Genomic DNA, 23168 nt, shown 5'->3' on the forward strand with positions numbered 1-23168 from the left:
GCGATCTCCGGTATGTCACACCGCGCCACAAACTCAGTTTTGGGAATCCGAAACTATGGCACAATTTCGTCACATGACCAACCTAACCGATTACGCGATCTCCTGTATGTCACACCGCGCCACCTACTTAGTTTTGGGAATCCGAAACTATGGCACCATTTCGTCACATGACCAACCTAATCGATGACGCGATCTCCGGTATCTCACACCGCGCCACCAATTCAGTTTTGGGAATCCTAATCTATGGCACCAATACGTCACATGACCAACCTAACCGATGACGCGATCTCCGGTATCTCACACCGCGCCACCAATTCAGTTTTGGGAATCCGAAACTATGGCACCATTTCGTTACATGACTAACCTAACCGATGACGCGATCTCCGGTATGTCACACCGCACCAAGTTTTCGGAATCCGAACCAATGGCACCATTTCGTCACATGACTAACCTAACCGATGACGCGATCTCCGGTATGTCACACCGCGCCACCAACTAAGTTTTGGGAATCGGAACCTATGGCACCATTTCGTCACATGACCAACCTAACCGATGACGCGATCTCGGGTATGTCACACCACGCCGCCAACTTGGATTTGGGAATCCGAAACTATGGCACCATTTCGTCACATGACCAACCTAACTGATGACGCGATCTCCGGTATGTCACACCGCGCCACAAACTCAGTTTTGGGAATCCGAAACTATGGCACAATTTCGTCACATGACCAACCTAACCGATTACGCGATCTCCTGTATGTCACACCGCGCCACCTACTTAGTTTTGGGAATCCGAAACTATGGCACCATTTCGTCACATGACCAACCTAATCGATGACGCGATCTCCGGTATCTCACACCGCGCCACCAATTCAGTTTTGGGAATCCTAATCTATGGCACCAATACGTCACATGACCAACCTAACCGATGACGCGATCTCCGGTATGTTACACCACGCCACCAACTCAGTTTTGGGTATCCGAAACTATGGCACCATTTCGTCACATGACCAACGTAACCGATGACGCGATCTCCGGTATCTCACACCGTGCCACCAATTCAGTTTTGGGAATCCGAAACTACGGCACCATTTCGTCACATGACCAACCTAACCGATGACGCGATCTCCGGTATGTCACACCGCGCCACCAACTCAGTTTTGGGAATCCGAAACTATGGCACCATTTCGTCACATGACCAACCTAACCGATGACGCGATCTCCGGTATGTCACACCGCGCCACCAACTTAGTTTTGGGAATCCGAAACTATGGCACCATTTTGTCACATGACTTACCTAAGAGATGACGCGATCTCGGGTGTAGCACCACACAGCCAACTTGGATTTGGGAATCCGAAACTATGGCACCATTTGTCACATGACTACCCTTACCTAACAAATGCCGCGATCTCGGGTATGTCACACCGCGCCACCTACTCAGTTTTGGGAATCCGTAACTATGGCACCATTTCGTCACATGACCAACCTAACCGATGACGCGATCTCCGGTATGTCACACCGTGCCACGTACTTGGTTTTGGGAATCCGAAACTATGGCACCATTTTGTCACATGACTAACCTAACCGATGACGCGATCTCCGGTATGACACACCGCGCCACCAAGTTTTGGGAAACCGAAACTATGGAACCATTTCGTCACATGACCAACCTAACTGATGACGCGATCTCCGGTATGTCACACCGCGCCACCTACTTAGTTTTGGGAATTCGAAACTATGGCATTATTTCGTCACATGACCAACCTAACCGATGACGATCTCCGGTATCTCACACCGCGCCACCAATTCAGTTTTGGGAATCCTAATCTATGGCACCAATACGTCACATGACCAACCTAACCGATGACGCGATCTCCGGTATGTTACACCACGCCACCAACTCAGTTTTGGGTATCCGAAACTATGGCACCATTTCGTCACATGACCAACATAACCGATGACGCGATCTCCGGTATCTCACACCGTGCCACCAATTCAGTTTTGGGAATCCGAAACTACGGCACCATTTCGTCACATGACCAACCTAACCGATGACGCGATCTCCGGTATCTCACACCGCGCCACCAACTCAGTTTTGGGAATCCGAAACTATGGCACCATTTCGTCACATGACCAACCTAACCGATGACGCGATCTCCGGTATGTCACACCGCGCCACCAACTTAGTTTTGGGAATCCGAAACTATGGCACCATTTCGTCACATGACTTACCTAACCGATGATGCGATCTCGGGTGTCACACCGCGCCACCAACTCCGTTTTCGGAATCCGAAACTATGGCACCATTCTGTCACATGACTACCCTTACCTAACTAATGCCGCGATCTCGGGTGTCACACACGCCACCAACTCAGTTTTGGGAATCCGAAACTATGGCACCATTTCGTCACATGACCAACCTAACCGATGATGCGATCTCCGGTATGTCACACCGTGCCACCAACTCAGTTTTGGGAATCCGAAACTATGGCACCATTTCGTCACATGACCAACCTAACCGATGGCGCGATCTCCGGTATGTCACACCGCGCCACCAACGTAGTTTTGGGAATCCGAAACTATGGCACCATTTCGTCACATGACTTACCTAACCGATGACGCGATCTCGGGTGTCACACCGCGCAGCCAACTTGGATTTGGGAATCCGAAACTATGGCACCATTTGTCACATGACTACCCTTACCTAACCAATGCCGCGATCTCGGCTATGTCACACCACGCCGCCAACTTGCATTTGGGAATCCGAAACCATGGCACCATTTGTCACATGACTAGCCTAACGGATGACGCGATCTCCGATATGTCACACCGCGTCACCAACTTAGTTTTGGGAATCCGAAACTATGGCACCATTTGTCACATGACTAACTTAACCGATGACGCGATCTCCGGTATGTCACACTGCACCAACTTATTTTTTGGGAATCCGAAACTATAGCACCATTTTGTCACATGACTAACCTAACCAATGACGCGATCTCGGGTATGTCACACCACGCCAGCAACTAAGATTTGGCAATCCGAAACTAGGGCACCATTTTGTCACATGACTACCCTTACCTAACCAATGCCGCGATCTCGGGTATGTCACACCACGCCACCAACTTGGATTTGGGAATCCAAAACCGTGGCACCATTTTGTCACATGACTAGCCTAACCGATGACGCGATCTCCGATATGTCACACCGCGCCATCTACTTAGTTTTGGGAATCCGAAACTATGGCACAATTTTGTCACATGACTAACCTAACCGATGACGCGATCTCCGGTATGTCACAGCGCGCCACCAACTTAGTTTTGGGAATCCGAAACTATGGCACCATTTTGTGACATGAGTAACCTAACCAATGACGCGATCTCGGGTATGTCACACCGCGCAGCCAACTTGGATTTGGGAATCCGAAACTATGGCACCATTTTCTCACATGAATAACCAAACCAATGACGCGATCTCGTTTATGTCACACCGCACCGCCAACTTAGATTTGGGAATCCGAAACTATGGCACCATTTTGTCACATGACTTCATAATCATGAGGTTCCACTTCAACCCAACATATTGGATTGTTAAGTCTTCAATCGCAACCTCATTTGGCTGCCATCTTCGATTTCAAATGGCGAAACTATGCCTCCATTTGTCATAATTATGTGGTTCACTTCTAGCTGCTATATGGGATTATGATGCTATAATTGGCACTCGTATTTGGTCGCTATCTTGAATTTCAGATTCCTTAACTATGTCGCCTATGGATTTGCTTCTATCCACCATATTGGATTACATTATCAGTGGCACCAGAATTAGGCTGCCATCGTAGATTAAGTCAGATATCACATTACCAATCACGAATTGGGTTGCTATTGATTTACTGTGGGCCGCCATCTTTGATTTATCGGTGACATCAATTGGTCTTCACCTTGGTTAGGTTACCAATCAATGAGCACTTCCGTTGCTATAGCAATTTACCACGGGGCTGCCATCTGGAACTTAACCTAAACCAACTAAACGATTGATGTGATCTCGGGTAGCAGCCACCTTAGATTTGGGAATCCGAAACTATGGTACCACTTCTTCACATGACGTCATAGCCATGCGGTTCCACCTCAATCCGTCATATTGGAGCATTATGTACTCACTGGCAACCTCATTTGGCCGCAATCTTACATTTCAGATTTCGAAACTACGCTTTCATTTTGTCATAATTGTTTGATTTACTACTAGCAGCCATATGGGGTTACTTCTAGCAGCCATATGGGCATGTGGGATATCATTGGCACCCGTATTTGGTCGCCATAATCAATTTCAGATTCCTAAACTATGATGTCATGACCCTGTGGATTCGTTTCTATCCACTTTATTGCATTACGTCATCACTAGCACCAGAACTAGGCGGCCCTCTTAGATTATGATGTCAAATATCACATTACCAATCACCAATTGTGTTGCTATTGATTTACTGTAGGCTGCCATCTTTGATTTATCGGCGACATCATCAATTGGTCTCCATCTTGGTTAGGTTACCAATCAATCAGCAATTCGGTTGCTACAGCAACTTACCATGGGGCTGCCATCTGGAACTTAACCTAACCCAAGTAAACGAATGACGCGATCTCGGGTAGCAGCCAACTTAGATTTGGGAATCCGAAACTATGGCACCACTTCGTCACATGACGTCATAGCCATGCGGTTTCACCTCAATCCGTCTTATTGGAGCATTACGTACTCACTGGCAACCTCATTTGGCCGCAATCTTACATTTCAGATTTCGAAACTATGCTTCCATTTTGTCATAATTGTTTGATTTACTACTAGCAGCCATATGGGGTTACTTCTAGCAGCCATATGGGCATGTGGGATATCATTGGCACCCGTATTTGGTCGCCATTACTAACTTCAGATTCCTAAACTATGATGTCATGACCCTGTGGATTCGTTTCTATCCACTTTATTGCATTACGTCATCACTAGGCAGCCGTCTTAGATTATGATGTCAAATATCACGTTACCAATCATCAATTGTGTTGCTATTGATTTACAGTGGGCCGCCATCTTTGATTTATCGGCGACATCATCAATTGGTCCCCTCCTTGGTTAGGTTACCAATCAATGAGCAATTCGGTTGCTACAGCGACTTACCATGGGGCTGCCATCTGGAATTTCTCAAACTAAAAAGTTCCTGCTCAAGCGTGCGGGCAGCAGGAACAGAAACGTAAGAGCTGAATCTCTTAATTAATAAAGGCGGGGCCTGCAACAGATCCACCATGCGATCCTCGATGTCTGGTATCGGAGAACTCGGGAAAGCAATTTCATCTCCGAAGGCTAGACATGGCAAGGAGAGTGCCTTGCATGACAGTGGAGCCCACCTGCTGACATCTGGGTTCATGGCACTGCAATATTTCTACCTCGGCCATTAATGAGCCCACCTGAAAATTTTTAGAGCCAAAAGAAGACACTCCCAGTGCATAAAATGTGCCCTTTCAGTGCGTTCAAAACGCTTCCTAGAAGACATGCAACTTCCAGTATGCCCTTCAAGTGCATTTTAGCCTAATATATGGGTGCACGGGCGAGCGTTGCTCGATGCCAGGCACGACAGAGTGCATAGCAGGACGTAGTTATGGTGGCTACACTAGTGTGTCAAACCGCCAATGCATCGAACTATACCCGTTGGTCTCGCCAATGTGGCACATTTATTATTGCAATAAGGATTTGCCCTTAAGGCAAAATTCTTGGTGTGTATGTGTATTATATGTGTTGTGAGCCGTGTTAATAAATTGAAGCAGTGTTTGCAGAATCTGTTGTCATGTATCCCGCGGCCATAGCTGTTTGTCAGTGAAGCAGAGGCCCGCTTGCAGTAGAAGACGCGAGCATTCTGGTTTTAAACCAGTACATGTCCTTATTAGGTGGTATCTGCTTCCATCACACGAACAGAGCGGTATGGACACGTAGCGACCAGCTCCACCTTGAGATAAGCCAGTGTAAGGGCCACCTCAGCTCCAAGCCTCCTCAGCACTTCCTCTGCCCTAGTAAGGTGAAGGGGGAGGGAGCAGACATACGGTGGAATAAGAGCGCGTGTTCTCCCGGAGAATTTTTTACGGGCTCGGAGCGAGTTAAGGGAACAGGGTAGGCAAAATTTCCGGAAAAAATCTATTTTTTGTTTTTGTGTAATTTAAAATCTATTCTTTCCTTAACATGGCCCTGTGTTTCATTTGCGCGCACGCGAAATATTTACCTCAATATCGAGACTTTTCGAAACCTAGGCAGCATCCAGCCACGCCCCCTCTGACATGCTCAGGATCTGTGCCTCTCCGAAACTGAAAAAAGTTTTTTTGAGCGCCTATTTTTTGTTGCGTTTAGCAGGAATGGCTGTCACTCATCTGGCGTACGTACAGGGAGGTCTACACGCGTCAATATCTTCAACGATTTCTACGTTTTTTTTGTACAGTGTGTACTCACGGCACCTGTATTGTGCATTGGTTGCTTTCATGTTTTACGTGCTAGCAGCTACCCATCCAAGCGGGCGGAGTAAGCCGCTTTGCGCAGAACGCAGAGTAAATTCCTTACGTCGCCTGACATTGCATAGCCTGAGGCATAAGCGTCCTCGCTATGTTGAAGCCAAACATGGCAAAGCGTTTGCGCGGGCGAATCGCGCTGGGCGCACCGCCACGGATGCAACACTGTCAATGAGGCGTGCGCCTCTCATCTCGCTAACTCATTCGTGACAGGTGCGAGCTTGCGATCCGAGCCGCAGGAACCGCGTTTATATTGCGCTAGCGCCATAGAACTGTTTCATGGTGGGCAAAAGAAGCACCAGAAGGGACTTGTCTTTTCGCACCGTCTTTTCGTCCACCATGAAGCAGTCGTATGACGCTACCGCAAGCGTGACTCAGATGCAACTACTGGCCATGTCATGAACACAGCCATGAGTAGCTGTATTCTATATTTTACCCAGCGCGGCGCTATTTCATTCACGGTGCGCGCACCACGAAAGCCACCCGTGAAGATTGCGGCTACACTCACCTGCTTCTGGCCGTCAGTCGATCACGTGTACCACACACAATATGGGATATGTGACGTAACCGTGACGTAACTATGAAATCAAACACGCATTTGCCGTAACGTGTAACACAAGACGTGTACATAACGCTATAACGTAGGTTGCCTTGTTCATCGCATCTAGAAACGCATCTACTACAGAAAATATAGGATCAATACACCAAATGGCGGAAGAGAGCTTTAAATGTCAGTTTCTGTTGGATCCTGCTGCTACTCATGTAGGAATTCCCGCGAATTGCCGCGAGCAGCTTTTATGGCAGCCCATGCCAAAGATTTGGAGTTGCATGATGCTGGCCTACCTTGGCAAGATTATAAAGCCACTTTAGAAATAGCAGTTGAAAAATACTGGCAGAAATGAATGGAAACATATTATAAAACCTGTTTTACGAGAACGGCGGAGTTCTCGCCAAAGAAAAACATTTTACGAGGTTATTTTATGTTGCTTGTAAAGTGGTCACACAAGGCTCATAGTTACTGAATATAACCAACCACAACGAACATGCGGCGAATTTTCATACGTGTTAGATTTTAATAACATGTGCAGGAAATAAAAATGGAGGCAAATATATTTTACTATTTTCTTGTGAAAAAATAATCCCTTTCCATCCCATGTTCTTATTGAGCGATGAACCACTTGTGCCATAAGGAGATACTTTGAACTTTTTAAAAGGCACGGGAAGGCACAGGAATTCTAACTGTAGCACATTCCATCTTCTATATTTTTACTTCCACTATTTTACCGCATTTGAACAAATAAGCTAATTTGAAAAACGGCTGCTGCATCATAATCCCAAATCATGTTGATTAGCTCTTACAAAAATCAAGCATCCGTACGGCCCGTCGGAATACGCCGTTTCGTTTTATAAGCCCCTCCTATGCGATCTGCATTTCTTCCACTATTCGCACATGTATAGCCGTTAAAGGTGGCTCGCTCATGCACAAACCGCCCCTTCCTGCGAATTAAACGAGCGTCCTCGCCTGCTGCAGATACCGCGGGAGCGCTCCCATCTTCGATGCTCGAACACGCAGGCGATGATGTAGTCGGCAGTTCGGCCGATAGCGTGATGCGGCCGATGCGATAGCAGAATTCGCATCAGCCTTGCCGTCTTTCGTAAGGCGATTGCCATGCCGCGCCGTTAGCCGAGTGGTAGAGTGTCGAGCCGGCACTCGCAAGGACCCACGTTCGAATCCTGGAATCCTGCTCTGCAGCCAGCGACGAGCTGCAGAGCAGAAGGGGTTCGGCGTGGTCCGCCACTTGGACGGCGCGGGGGACAAGGGGATTCTTTGTGCTTTTAGCACAAAGTCTCCTCTAGCGTCCCCCGGGTACCCGAAAGGGCAGGTGCCCGGATTTGTTTTTTATTTCAAGGTCAAATTTTTATTTCCTGATCGCTTGGTTTTCGCGCTAGCGCCATACAGCTGTTTTATGGTGGACGAAAAACAGCGCGAAAAGACAAGCACCAGAACGAGGCTTGTCTTTTCGCGCTGTTTTGTTTTTCGTCCATGAAACACTTGTATAGCGCTAGCGCAAACGTATGAATCACACTGGCCATGTTTATGAACAGATCTGCGGTATTTAATTTTACCTAGCGCGACGGTGCACGCACCACGAAAGCCGCCCGTGAAGAACACGGCTGCACTCACCTGCTTCTGCTGGCGCCAGCAATCGCACTGAAAGTGGTTCCAGGACAGAACTCCTGCACTGGTTGACATTAAATGTTTCGTACAGCTACGTTCGGGTGTTAGTTAAATACCCGCATGTATGCTGGGAGTGGCCAGTGTTCACCAAACTAATTTACTTATTGGCGGGGTACCTTCTACTTACTGGGTTGTTTGGAACTTTCTTTATGAAGTGTCTGGGCAACATATTGTAACGCAGGAAACATTTATTTGGCTCATATAAACAAAAAGACGAGAATGGCAGACAAAGGGTATACAGTTGCAGAGGAAAGCTGCAGCCAGCTTCAGTACAACATTATGCTTAAATTATTGAACATAAGCATGCTGGCCCATTTCCTACAGATACTGTTGCAGCAGCGACTTGCGCAATTCGTCCCGCGTCTTCACGCTAGCGACATTCAAGTACCAAGCACTGTCATGTTCATGGCTAACTTTACGGTATTCGCTTCGCTAGAACTAAAGGAAACGCGCCGCGAAAGGTGACGCAGAAGGCTGCACATACCTGGCTGAGCTGGCGAGGGCGGCATCTCGTAGCGCTGACACGGAATACGGCTCCAATTCCCGCGACCCCATAAGTAACACACCTGCCTGCACATTTTCTTTTAAATCTGAGAATAACTTTATCAAGGGCGCGTGCATATTTTACACGTCAATATACACCAGATTTCGTAGCAAGCCATTGTTAACGCATCGCAAGTTTTCAAATGTGAACGCAAATGGTTATTCAGAAGTTTTCTGTTTTGCTATGGAAGCCGTTGTTTGCTTGTATTTTGTCATTTGGTGTTTTTGGCGGTGTAATCATGCAGGAGTATCATACCTGACGCCACAACGAGTCATGTTTTCTTGGTAACAACTCATTTGTTTTGCAAAGCTGGTCGCCCAGTAGACATTCATTCTTCGGGAGCTTTCGTAGTTTTCTAAATCAGGAATCAGCGATTCTATGTTTAAAGTCGATCACAAGCCGTCTTTTTTTTTCACTAGTCAGTCTCGCCGTGCTACCTAAGAACACACGAATAAATTCGCCTGCTTTTGACTACTCGTATCCGCGAATTCTGATATTCCCCCAACGCAATATTTTTTTTAATATTCTTATAAGGCAAAGTAATGTTTCACCACTGACTTCTGATCGTTTGTCAATGTGCTGCAAATGCTACAGTGTAAGCCGCAACTCGCATATTCCCGTTTGTGGTCGTCCGCTTTTAACACTTTCATTTGGTGCGAACATAGAATGTCCGACTAGTTCTCTTTCCTGTTCTCTGATCTATCTCAATGTTTTCATGGGCCGATCTCAAAATCCTACACTTTCCCTCAAGCAAGAATCGAACCTGCGATACACGGGCTCCTCATGTGCGGCGTGTCCAGAGGGAAGCGAGATGTGAGCCTACCTGCAATGCCTCGATAGTCTTCATAAATAAATAGCTGCAGCCGACAAGGGGGTGTTCTTTGTCAAGTACGACACCAGCCTCTTCTTGAATAAGACGTTCCCTTTTAACTTAATTGCGGCCATTTCTTTCTCTTTTCAGCATAAACTTGATTCATTTTAGGCTACATAAACGACATCATTCGTAAACTTGATTAACATCGAAATGCGGGTTAGCTACATCTACATCACTGTCATTTTGTCTTGAGATTCTGCAGTCATCAGCAGTAAGACTGATGGAAAACGTGTTAATTCATGATGGGCAAGCCATTCATTAAAATGAGATTGAGCGGCGGGCTTATTGCGGAGCTCTGATTCGGCTGACAAAAATGAGTCAATGGTTATCTGACGCAAATTGGTAACGATTCCTGAGAAAGGCTCGCAACTAAGAACTTCGCCGTGCAGATCCAGACGTTGAGTTCTTCCGCGACATTAGAATACGTAGTTGATAACGTCAGTGGGACATTTGCTTAATAGCCTTTTCGCAAAAGTTGTACTTAACCCACGCCCATATAAATTTAAGCACATATTTTCCATAGATGCGCGGCCATCGTTGCTAAGTCTAATTTTGGTTGCATTTGTAGTTGTGTCACGGTTGAATGCGGAATATCGCATCGCTGGTAAACATCAATCACATATAGTCTGAAGTGCTCCATATTACATATTTTAAGGACATTATTCAGTTTAGCCTGCAAATGACTGATGACGTCAGCCTGATTTTTTACCGAAATGTGAAGTTCGTGTATCCTGCAGCTCGAGACGCTCAGCAGCATAGCGCAAACATTCGCATGTTTAAGAATTGCCTTCTTTCTATACAAAAATTTAACTTCGCCATTGACATTTACCTTTTCACACTAATTTGCCATAGGTTTCCCTACATATTTCATAAACTTGACCTTGTCGGAGTCTGTACTTCGGTCAAGGCAGCGGGCTAAATTATGCACGTTTCGTAAAACAAAGAGTGCTTTGGAGCTCTTGCGTTTGCAATTTAATGCAAAGGCTACATATAACCCAGGCACTTTACAATTCGCGTGCGCATCATTTCAATCTCGCCAAATAAATGACGTACCTTTTCATTTCGCCCAGAACACCCGCAAAACATTGTATGACCCCTGGAAAATATGACAAAAAGCGTGTCCGCGAATTACTTGTAAAGCTTCTATTGAAGACAGAAACGGTATATTTTCGCGAAGCATGGAAGTAGAGATGCCCACCATTTGTGTAAGGCGGAGTTCCATCGCGACGTAGTAGCCGATGATGGCAGTGCGTCACTTGCGAATACTTACGTTAACTTCTCCTTGGGGTAGTTTATTGATATTTCACAAAGCGCACACACAAGGTCGCACAGCTGATCACCCCGAACACTACTTCGAGTATTCATTGTTTGCAAAGTATCTGTGATGTACGCACTCAACTTCGCACAAATATTTGGAATATTGATCTCCCCAATTTACCGAAGTTTTTTGTTACTGATGATGTATGGTGTTTTTTTTTTTTGTCCCAACGGTCAGGGATGGCCAAAGAGTGCCAGAGGTGTGTAGAAGTCAATGATGCCATGAGTGACAAGTGTCAGATGTAACGAGGCTAGATAAAGGCCGAAAATATTCCCTGTAAGGTACGTAAACTATGAAAGTGTTTAAATGGTGTCAAGGACGTGTAATGTGACAGATGACCACCACATATACAGCCAAACACGGATATATCAAACCCACATATATCCAATTATTGTCTGTATCGAACTCGTAAATTATCCCCTTGAAAATTCTGAGTTAAAGTATGGAAATTCGTGCGTTTATATCGAACAATATCTTTACCCACCATTGGATATAAGAACACCGCGCGATCTCTGCACTCGCTGCACCCGCAAGCTCCGCAACTCCCCCGGAAGGCTCGGAAAATGTGAGAGCGAGAGGAAGGGAGGCTCGGACTGTACCAACACCCTCTAGAGAACTTAAGGCCTTCTGGCTGACCCTCTCCCCTTGAGCGACGTCACGCACAAGAGGCCAACATAGAAGTTCCGTGCAGCGTGCTACGAAGCTACGAGCGGCGCACCAGTTTTGAAAATGAAGCGCGGAAGATATACAATGGTTAATCCCGGCTATTCGGAGAAGACCGAGGGGACGAAAGTGGCGACAACAATTCAATTAGTTCCAGGAGCCCTGCCGTTCCTTGAATAGCTTCGGGGTTAAAGAAGTCCCGGCATGCTCGGCCATGCTATTATTGCATGCTTCCGAACGCACATTTTTTTCTAGACGTGACCAGTGCATGTAGTCTCAACACTTGTGCTGTGCTTGCGATTGCGTGTACCGCGAGTCTTCATTGCCCCGGAATGTGGAGTGCCATGCCAAGATATGCCTATTAAGTGCTGCGTGCCCAATTGCCGGAGCAATTACATGTACAAATCAAGGCAGAAAAATAATGTCTTCAAGTTTCCGCAAGATGAAGAAGCCCAGAGTGCCTGGATTAGGGCGCTACCACGTGCAGACTTCATTGTATTAGCGCACTCCAGGGTAAGATGTTCAGAAATTCTTTAAGTAGTTACTTTTGAAAAATACGGAAATGTTAATTTCTCAATTACAGCAAGTGCATTTACAGAAAGTGATGATTCCTCAGAGTTCGACGCCTGCGAGGATAGACATAAATCTGAATTTGTGTTAAGGCACCTTTTGTGGTGTAGCACGAATATTTTATTAAAGAACTACTGCTGCAAGATGAATGACAAAATATTGGATGCCAATGCTAAGGAAAAGAAGAGAAAAGCTGAAACTCTGCGCAATAAGGCAGCTGTTTTCGTGTAAATAGCTGCACAAATGTTTTATATCCCATTTCTAAACTCATTTGAGTTGTTGTAAATTAGTGGACTGCGGTAATTAGTGCGTCGAAAGCGAAATTATTCGTTTGACCATAATCTAGATTGCAATAAATACATGTGTCCCCAATAAGATTGTTCAGACGCAATTGTGAAGCTAATCGAGTGCATTACATTCGTCATTGCCGTGCCGTAAAAACCACAACTACAAAATACGGAAGAAGAGGTTTTTATGGATTCAATTTACTTGAAGTAATAGGTATGAAGTATGGGGTATAATAAATAATAATAATAATTCACAAAAAACGTACATTACAAAGACGACGAAGCGCGATGCTATAAAAGCTTCTGGCATCAATACATGCACAAGCTTTACAAAGCTGTTTTGTATCTGTGCCTCTAAATAAATGCTTTGTAAGGTGCCTGCTGCTCATTCCGCAGTTTCGACCGAAGAAAACGTGTGGAGTGGTCAATAAAAGCATACGGCTGCTAGGTGAACCAAGCCGCGATCCCTTCACTGAACCCGTATCCCCGAGCGTGCCGATGGCCTCTTGCCCGTGACGTCACTCGCCGAGCACTCCGGCCTTCTAGTCTAGGAGGTGTTGACTGTACTCCCGCTGCGCACGCTCTCCGACTTGCGGAACTGTTTTTTTTTCTCTCTCTCCCAATGTCTCATCCATCCCCCGCGTTAGTGATCGGCTCGGAAAAGGTAGCCAGGAACGAAGGCGCCGACGGCCTCCTCCTCCTGCCTTTTTTTTTCTTGTTGCTTTTTCACGAGTTTTGCTCAGCCAACCACAGCTCGTGCCTTTTGTGCGTCGCTGTCGCCCTTGGAGGTCAACAATGGGGGCGGTTGTCCCAGCATGGGTATAGAGGCTAGAAGGTTATCCTAAGAAGGTGTCGGGAGCGGGCGCCCTTTCCCGAAGCGCCGGAGAAACCAGTTTGGATGCTTGGCGTAGTAGTTCGAAGAGGGCGCTGCGCTCCTGTGGCGGGTAGAGTTACTGTATATGCTACCAAAGGTAGCGGTAGCATATACAGTAACTCTAGTGGCGGGTTACTGACGCCAGCCGAAGGAATGCAGACACAAGTCCAACAAGTCGTCGTCAGTTTTGGGTAGCACGTGTACCGACGTAGTTCAGTTTGTTGCAGCCTTTATTTTCGTTGGCACCGCAGTGCCACGGCTTGGTGCGATGCGATGTTGAACTTCTGTGATAATGCCTTCAAAAAAAGAGAGGACATGTTTTGTTCCCCTTTGTAAGGGCGGTTACAAGTCGTCTATAGAAAAGGTGTCGTTGTTCCGCGCTCCATCCGGCACTGTTCGCTTGAAGGCATGGGCAAGGAACATCAAGAGAGACGACAAAGTGCTGAGTGAAACTTGTGTTGTGTGCTCTCGCCACTTCGACGAGCGGTTCATCCAAAGGAAGTTCAAGCACGTAATTAATGGCGAGATTGTCGAGCTCGACCGTGAACGTCCGGCGCTTACTGAGGATGCCATTCCTACTATTTTTCCCGACGCACCACCTTATTTCACGAAGCAACTACCAAAAAAGAGAGCAGAAAGAAACATGGCCAACAGCGATGCCCCGCCAGCGAACGAACAACGACCAAGCTGAAGCCGTCGAAACACAGGCCTGCACTGATGAAACGCCGCAAAGACCGCGCCCGTTGGGAGAAATCGAATTACCGTCGGCATTCTGCAGCAAGATTTTGCTGCCATGTGATGCCACTGTTTTGTGCTTCGCGTGGCACACCGGCACGCAGCCGGCGATGTCCGTGTCGTAAAACACGTTACTTTTTCGACGTCCACGGAAGCTGCTGCTACGCAGCAAAATTCTCATATTTGCACCGTGTTTTGCCGCGGCATTAAGACAGAAGAGTTCAGTGTAAACAACGAGTGCAATGCTGCCCAGGCATTGAAGAAGGTCGACGAACTACAACTTTGTCCAGGATGTGGCATTGAGCCTGTCACCGGCGGTCTGTGCGTGCAGTTTGGTTCAGAGCACTTCGCAAAAAACTGCCGTGTGGTCAGCCCCGATGGAAAGCCCTGTTTGCACTGCAAGTATACCAGGAAACTTGTTAAAAACCAAATGTATAGATTGAATAAAAAGCAAGCAGACAAATTTCAAGCGTCGCATGGCCAGGAAATCACTTCAATTGTTCCGAACAAAGAAAAGACTGGCGCAAGCACAAAGGAGTGTAGAAGACCTTAGAACGATCAACCAGAATATTTCTTCCACAACTTTGGACGAAAGAATCAAAGGTCTTCCTCCGAAGCAACGCCTCACTGTGAAAGCATGTTTTGAGGCCGCCACTAGAAAGTCAACGAGGGGCATGTTGTATGACAGAACATGGGTGTTGGAGTGCATACTCATGTGCATGAAAAGTCCCAAGCTTTATGAACATGTAAGAAGGCATGAGATACTTGCACTCCCCAGCAAGTCCTGCCTAGACAAACACATGGCTGGATTTAAGAGCTCCTTTGGATTCAATGCTACTGTTTTTGAGGCCATGAAAAAGAAAACTGATGAAATGGATGCATGCAATTGCCACGGTGGCATTGTCTTCGATGAGATAAAGCTCTCGGAAAACATTAGTGTGAAAGCCTCTGGCAAGTTGAGCGGCTTCGTGGACCTCGGCCCATTTAGTGAGGACTATGATTCCACAGTGAGTGACCATGGACTCGTCGTAATGTACCAGCCCTTTCAGGGTAAGTGGCTCAGTTTAACACATGTTTTTTCTGATGTTCAACGGGGCTTACGAATTAATAGATAGTAAGAGCACACAGTTTTTTTTTGTCTGTGTGTGTGTGTGTGCCGACATTCTGATTGCCAGTTCGGCTCATAGAAGCAGTATATTTATTTCGTGAACGCATTGGTTTTGTCTTTTCTCTACAAGTTGGTCGCTTTCCAGTGTGTTTATTTCGCTTTTATTTGTTGACACGAACCTGTTTTTGCAGCATGTATACACTTTCATGAAAAATAAAACGCTCACATTATATTGGCTTTGGTCCGAAGCAAGTTTCTGGTGTGAAATGTAACTTCGCCCGCACTCTTTCGATGCGGTGCGAGCAAAGTCTAGATTTTGAAACATTCTGTGCCTATTACATTGCTCTTCACATTTCGTGTGTGGTCAGAGCTGCACTTTGGCTGCGTTATCAAGGGGCTTTTGTTATCATTTAGCAGTCGGCCTTGAGAGAGAGATGATAAGTGTGACGTAGAGAGAAAAGAGTAGCTGCGAAACCTGCTGTTGGGGCTCCTTCCGTACCAATATCAAGGTGCTGCGCTGTCTCTTCGGGTTTGCGATAGGCAGTGCAGTTACTTTCAATCAGCTTATTTGAGGGCACTGCTTTATGATGCGGGTGAGAGTTCACTCACATGGTGTTTTTCATAGTTCGTGAGGTTATTTTCCAGTCGGTAAAATTGTACGCAATTAGTATGTGGCTGAAAACACTGCAGTTAGATGTCATTTTGGGATGCCAACAAATGTCTCATTGACACTTTGAAAATTATGAGAGTACTTCTCGAGTTAGATAATTGTAATTACCAAATTAAATTACTGGCTGCTACTCCGCTTTACTGGAAACAATATGCACTAGGTTTTCTTCGAGTAACGGAACTGTTTTTTTTTTATCTTAGTGCATGATAGCTGTGGAACACTATCTCTCTCTTCATCCCTATACCCCTTTCCCCAGTGCAGGGTAGAAAAACGGACATGCGTCTGGTTAACCTCTCTGCCTTTCCTCTCTTCTATTTCTCTCTCTCTCTCTAATTCACTCAGTAACCGTAATGAGGCCAACCCAGATTCGCTCGAAATCGGAGTCAACAGCAGTCATGTGCGGCAGCACTTATACTCGGACTAGCAGAAAAAAAAAGAGAGAGGCTGTAGTTTTGCAGAAAGGCGAAGCAGTGTTAGTGATAGCCAAGTATGCGACAATTACACGAAGGAAGATTACACCAGCAAGGGGACTCAGGCTGTGAAATTGAACTGTCTCCTACTATGAGGTCTTGTATATACTTAGCGCCGTCACTTCAGTGCTCAAGTCTTCGAGGTCAAGCGAAGTTTCTTGAAGTGCAAGAAATATATATATACAGTGAAAGCTCGTTAATTCGAACTTCAATAATTCGAATTTATGGATAATTCAAACTGTATGATTTGGTCCGGCCAAGATCCACAGAAGTCTATGTATAAAAAAAGTCCGTTAATTCGAACGCCAGAAGGTTCCCTAACGGATAATTCGAACTACGCTCGCCTGGCACACGGCCAGAGAAACGCGCCTGTTCGGAGGCAATACAGCCGACACAAGGCTGTATTGCCCCCGAAACGGAGAGAACGGCGAGAGAAGGCAAAATCGGAAAAAATGTAACCGACGCAGGGTCAGCCAGAAAGCAGCGGCGGCTGCCGCCTCCCCGTTCTACGTAACCTCCGAGATTTCTTGGCCGTTGCGAATCTCAGAGGCTTTGCAGATCTTGTACAGCTGCTAATGTTGTGCGGAGATGGCACTGCAAGCTCCAAAACACAGCGAATCAAGTACGTCGCAGCTGCGCTTGCAATCAAGAACCAACGAATCAGGGCTTCCGCCACCTTCACATGTTCAGCGTCTTTGTCTCGGCAGTCTTCATCGGTTGTGCACCTCTGTTTTCAGCGTAGGAGGTATCGGCCGTCGCGATTCATTGTGATGGTGTTAAGCCTCGGCTAACGTGCGTTTCGGTGGACATCGGTGGTGTGGCACAGTTGGACCCAGAGCTTCGACTTGAAGATGGCGTGTGCCGCGGGCACACGCCATCATTTTCTGACACGCCATAATTTTCTGACACGCCAAATTTCTGACATGCCCTACTGCTTCCAAATCACAGTGTACTGTTGCCCTCCTTCACTTTCGTTAGTTCGAACTTTCGTTAATTCGAACTGAAGCGGCTTCCCCTTGCGGTTCGAATTAATGTGCTTTTACTGTATATATATTTATATATCCTCGAGGTAGTAGTCCGAGCTTGATGTGTGTGTGTATATATATATATATATATATATCGTAAGGAACCGCTTTATTCCAGCCAAGCTCGGACAACTACCTCGAGGATTAAACTGTGCTGCTGGTGATGATATATGCAGATGGAAAAGATGTGCAGATGATGAAGTTGAAAGTCAGGCATGTGTTGTGCCCATGCTAATTCTCTCTCGCTGTGGAAGCGGCCGCCTGGCAGCGCGTAAGTACTATAAAATGCGTCAAATATTTGGTTTTAAGCGGGCGACATGCACTATCTCTGTGCCACAGCAACGGGAATCGGGTGGCATTCTTACAAGCGAGACATGGTAATTGACAGGTGATGTCTGCTCAATGACCGTGGAAAGTCGAACACGAGAAATTTTTTGCATAAGCCAGGAACGCATACAGGAGTCCAAAGAACTTCGTCACCAGGAGAAAAAGTCACAGCACAGTGGGTCGAGTCGTTACAAAACTTGCGAGCGTCCTGGGAGACGCCGGTGTTAAGCGGGGCGAGGCGTCTGCACTCTGCAAGGCGAGACACAAACTGTTCCAAGAAAGGAACTGATGGGGGTACAGGAGTCGAAAGGAATGATACATCAAGAATGAAACTTGGTGAACAGCCAGAGATGAAGAAAAAATGTTAAAAGCCAGTAGTACGTTGCGTAGCCATGTTATCGGCGAATGTCATGAACGGCAGGATTGCATCCCCGTTCGTGCGGCCAGGGTGGATGTACAGTCGCATGCAATATGACTTGCAACACTCTTGTTCGTGGTTGAAGGGGCTCCACGGCTGCGCAACAGCTCTGACGTGTGAAATAGCAGTTTAATAGACACCACTAATTGAAGCTGTGTTTCGGTCTGGAACTTACCATGTGTCTGCACAGCCGTACAGCCTTGGAGCCCCTTCGACCACGGGCACCGGTATTGCAATTCATATTGCACGTGACTGTACATCGCAATCATGTCAGAGAGGGTATGGTGAAAACACTCCGTCAACCTGTTGGTCTGCGGATGGTAACTGGAAGTCGTCTTGCAAATTGTGTTAGAGGTACACAGAACTTCGGTAAGGATAGAAGAGAGGAAGACTGCTGCGGTCACTGAGGAGAACGCACGGTGCGCTGCGGTGTAAGATAATGTTGTGTAGAAAGAAATCGGCGATTTCAGCAGCAGTCCCGGATGGTAGAGATGCTGTCTCCGCATAGCGTGTTGGATGGTCTATGGCCGTTGCAATCCAACAATTTCCATGTAAGGTCATGGGAAGAGGACCGTACAAGTCTATTCCAACTACTTCAAAAGGCGAAACGGGACAGGGCAGAGGTTGTAAAGAGCCAGAAGGAGCTGTTGGGTTTGCTTCGACAATGAACGCAGGGTGCAACATACTTCGCAACGGCTGAAGATGGGCCAGGCCAGGAGCAGCGACTTCATATTCTGTTGTAAGTCTAGTGGGAGCCTAGATGACCAGTTGTCGCATGATCGTGAAAGGCTTCAAGCACCTCACATTGCAGAGAACATGGTATGACCGGGACCCATTTGTTGCCATCGATCTGGTAAATGTTTCGATGTAAAACCCCATTGTGCTGCTTGAATTGATTAAGTTGTCGACGAAGTCAGGCATTTGAAGGTGACGAAGAATCTTCCATGCGTTGGAGAATAGTTCAGCAGTATGGGTCGATGCGTTAGTGGGACACAAGGGCAGATGGGCTGTCGTGTCATAGCCATTCGAGGGTTACAATGGGTAAAGCCGATGAAGAGGACTCAGGACGTACACAATCACGGAGAGGTTATGGTGAATCGTCATGATTCGGCAGAGGGTAGCAAGAGAGAGCATTGGTGTCTTGATGCTTCTTTGCAGCCCTGTAGGTGACATTGAAATCATACTCCTGTAGGTGAAGCACACAGCAACCCAGGTGACCTGATAAATTCTTCAGCGATGAAAGCCAGCACAGTGTGTTATGGTCTGTAACGACTGTGAAATGGCGGCCATGAAGACATGGGTGAAATTTTTGCACTGCCCAACAGCAAGGCACTCCTGCTTGGTTATGCTGTAGTAATTTTCTGCACTGGTTAGTGCACGACTACCATAAGCAATTACTCGTTCTCGGAATGTCTTGTCAGATTGCAGTAGAATGGCACCGAGACTGACTGCTAGCGTCGTTGTGAAAGATGGTGGGCGCAGTCGGATCAAAGTGGCACAGTACTGGGTCTGACGTCAGGGCATGTTGCAAAAGCAGGAAAGCATGTTCACATTTGTCGGACGAAACAAAGGGCGCATTACTGGCGAGGAGTTGATGGAGCGGGGACGTAAAATTAGCGAAGTTGCATATGAAGTGCCGGAAGAAGCAAGTCCAAGAAAACTGTGCATGTCTTTTTGACGCAGTGGACACAAAATTCGAGGATGGCAGTAAGCTTCTCGGGGTCCGGTCGAATACCTTCTTTGCTGACTATGTGCCCCAGAACTTTGATGGCCTTGCTGGCCAAACTGCATTTGTGTGTGTGTGCATGTGTGTGCGTGTGTGCGTGCGCACGTGTGCGTGTGTTGAGCTGCAAACCAGCATTTGCAAGACAGGCAAGGACTTCATCAAGATGTTGCAAATGTTTGAGAACATGGTTGAAAACACAATGTCGTCGAGATAGCACAGACAGGTTTTCCATTTCAAGCCACATAAGACTTATCGATCATGCATTCGAATGTGCCAGGCACATTGCCGAGTCCAAAAGGCATCGCACTGAACTCGTAGAGCCCAAAGGGGTAGCAAATGTTGTTTTTGCTTTGACGGATTTGGACATCGGTATTTGCCAGTAGCCTGGTCTAAAGTCAAGGCTAGAAAAATATTCAGCACCATGGAGTGAATCTAGTGCATCATCCATCCGTGACACGGGGTAAACATCTTTGCGCACGACTTTGTTCAGCGCACGGTAATAGACGCAAGAACACACTGAGCTGTCTTCGTGACAATTGTAACGACATGAGTGTCAACAGCTCAAATGACAATTGATCCACGAGGCAACAGTTGGGGTTCGATTTGGTTTATTGCAGTAAGCAATGCAGACCCCTCAGAGAAGCAAATAAGGCCAGGGGTAATCAGAATTGCTTGAGATAGGGTATGGTCATAGTGTAGAAAGAATACGCCGCCATACACGATGTTACAGGAGTTGACACCTATAATCTCTTCTCTAGGTGGCCAAAGAACGTAATCGGAAGAGGTGACGAGACGAATGCGTTCCTCGAGGTTAGGAAAAGAATTGCCAGTGGCATCCAGTTGTGTGAGGCGCTGACGACAAGAGATAGAAGCGAACGCCAAAGAAGTCCCACCCCAAGATGAGTTCATGGGTCACTCACGAAATACCGCAAAAGCAATGTGGTGAAGAATTTAGTCTATGGACACACGAACGGTACAGGGTGCGATTGGACGAATAATAACGTTGGCCGCTGCACAAAGAGAAAAGCCAGAGTAGGGCAATTCTTGTGTTTTATAGAGTCCCAAACAGTCACATGGCAATAATCGCCAAGCATCTTGTAACATGGAGCCACCTCAGAATTGCACCAAACAAAGATGATGGATGCAGCCAGTCTTGCCAGATAACTACATTTTGACTATTCTGTATTGTTTGCATTTTTTTGTGCAAAAGGAATTCTCACAGAAAGTTTTATCTTCAGTGGCCTTCAGTTGACGTCATATGCTACAACTAGCACATAAGTTAACTCCATAGCACCACTAGGATGGAGACATTGTGTCGTGGGATGCTTCCTTAAAAGTGGACAAGAAGATTCTAAAGGAAAAGTGTGAGATGGTCACAGTAATAACTAAGGCATTTGGCATGGCAATGACCCAGCTATGAAGGTATTATCAGATGTAGACAAGCATATAATACTAAATGGCGCCTTGCACGAGCCCCAAGTGTCAAATGTAATCAGTATTGTGCATTGAAAGGGCCAAAAATGCTTTGTGTATGCAAGGGAACACTATGGGCATTTGATAGCAGTTGCTTAGATGTACTACATTAACAGGAACCAAACAAACTCCCTTAGACATAAGCATGCAGCAAATTCAAGGACTAGATGAAGCTTCAAAGAAGTAACTGCATTTCATGTAGGATAGGTGTGAATGACCTTTGTGCATGAGATCAGTGACAAAAACACTAAATGAATGCAGTACAGTGTGTATCATATCTTGTGCAGACCCAACTAGCCTGGAGTTTCAGCGTTCCTTGTCAGTTCATTTAAATAGGCACTACATTGTTCAAAGTGCAATATAGTTCTACAAACAAAACATAATATGCAATATGTAGCATGCTAACCCTCGTGGCTCAATAACTACTGAACCGAAACCTCAATGAGCAGTGAAGCTTCCTTGTAATTTTCATTGTAACCATACTTTTGCTCTTGAAAGTGAACCTCTTTAGTGAATTTGCTTGTGTATTAATTTTTCTTTAGACAAGTATTTTTTATACATGTTAATGTCTCAATCCTGCTTTCTCTTTCCGGAGCTAAACAAAATGCCTCTTATTTCAATTTGATCTTTTGACCTAGGAAGCCATCATCTGGTGCTGTGTACAGCAAGCACTTGCTTCGGGCAAGGAGGGAGCCAGCACCATATCTACATCAGCAAGAACCTCGGTGCTCAAAATAAACATTTTCTGTGCAAATAACTGTCTTTTTATACTTCCAGCATGAATTAATAAGTTTATTTTGCCTTCACATGCAGGAAGGTTTATAGGAATAAATAGTGACTGTTGAATGCCCAGGAAAAGCCTTGAAGCCATTTCACTTTTACAGTGATAAAGTACATGTGCACTTGAACTCGGTAGTACAGAAACGAAAGGCAAAGTAACAGGAAAAATGCTCGGGGCAGCAGTCGTATAAATGGTAGGTGAACACAACTAATTGTGCTGTCCAGTTTCATTCAGTTTGACCAAGTGTTGCAAGAATTGGCTTCAATATGAATCATTCAGTTTAGCCAGCTAAAGCCGAACTCATGCAAACTTTGGAATGTCTGCCGAGAATTTTAGCATAAATGGTATGTGTGCATCCTTCAGCAGCACTACAAGCCCAATAAGGTTTTTGTGTTACTGTCCCCCCTCCCTTGGGGTTATTGCAGTGTCTACTTCAAGTGCTTGAGGGTATAATGGAGAATGACTCCAATTTGCTATAAATATGTGCAGTGTTGATGCAGAAATGAGAAGGCTATATAAATATGCAGGACAAGAG

At 46.1% G+C, this 23168-nt stretch overlaps 1 protein-coding gene across 1 annotated transcript in view; it reads right to left on the reverse strand.

Moving 5' to 3' along the window:
* Positions 1 to 5690: 5690 nt before the first annotated feature.
* LOC139057129 (uncharacterized) overlaps positions 5691 to 23168 on the reverse strand; it is a 118682-nt gene continuing 101204 nt past the window's right edge. Inside the window, exons 5-6 of the mRNA XM_070534907.1 lie at positions 11242 to 11284; positions 5691 to 6042 (exon numbers count right to left, since the gene is read on the reverse strand). Coding sequence (XP_070391008.1) covers positions 5919 to 6042; positions 11242 to 11284 — 167 coding nt within the window. The 3' untranslated portion in view covers positions 5691 to 5918. The remainder of the gene's footprint in view (positions 6043 to 11241; positions 11285 to 23168) is intronic.

This window comes from Dermacentor albipictus, chromosome 3, assembly GCF_038994185.2.
Source record: "Dermacentor albipictus isolate Rhodes 1998 colony chromosome 3, USDA_Dalb.pri_finalv2, whole genome shotgun sequence".
NCBI classification, from domain to species: domain Eukaryota; kingdom Metazoa; phylum Arthropoda; class Arachnida; order Ixodida; family Ixodidae; genus Dermacentor; species Dermacentor albipictus.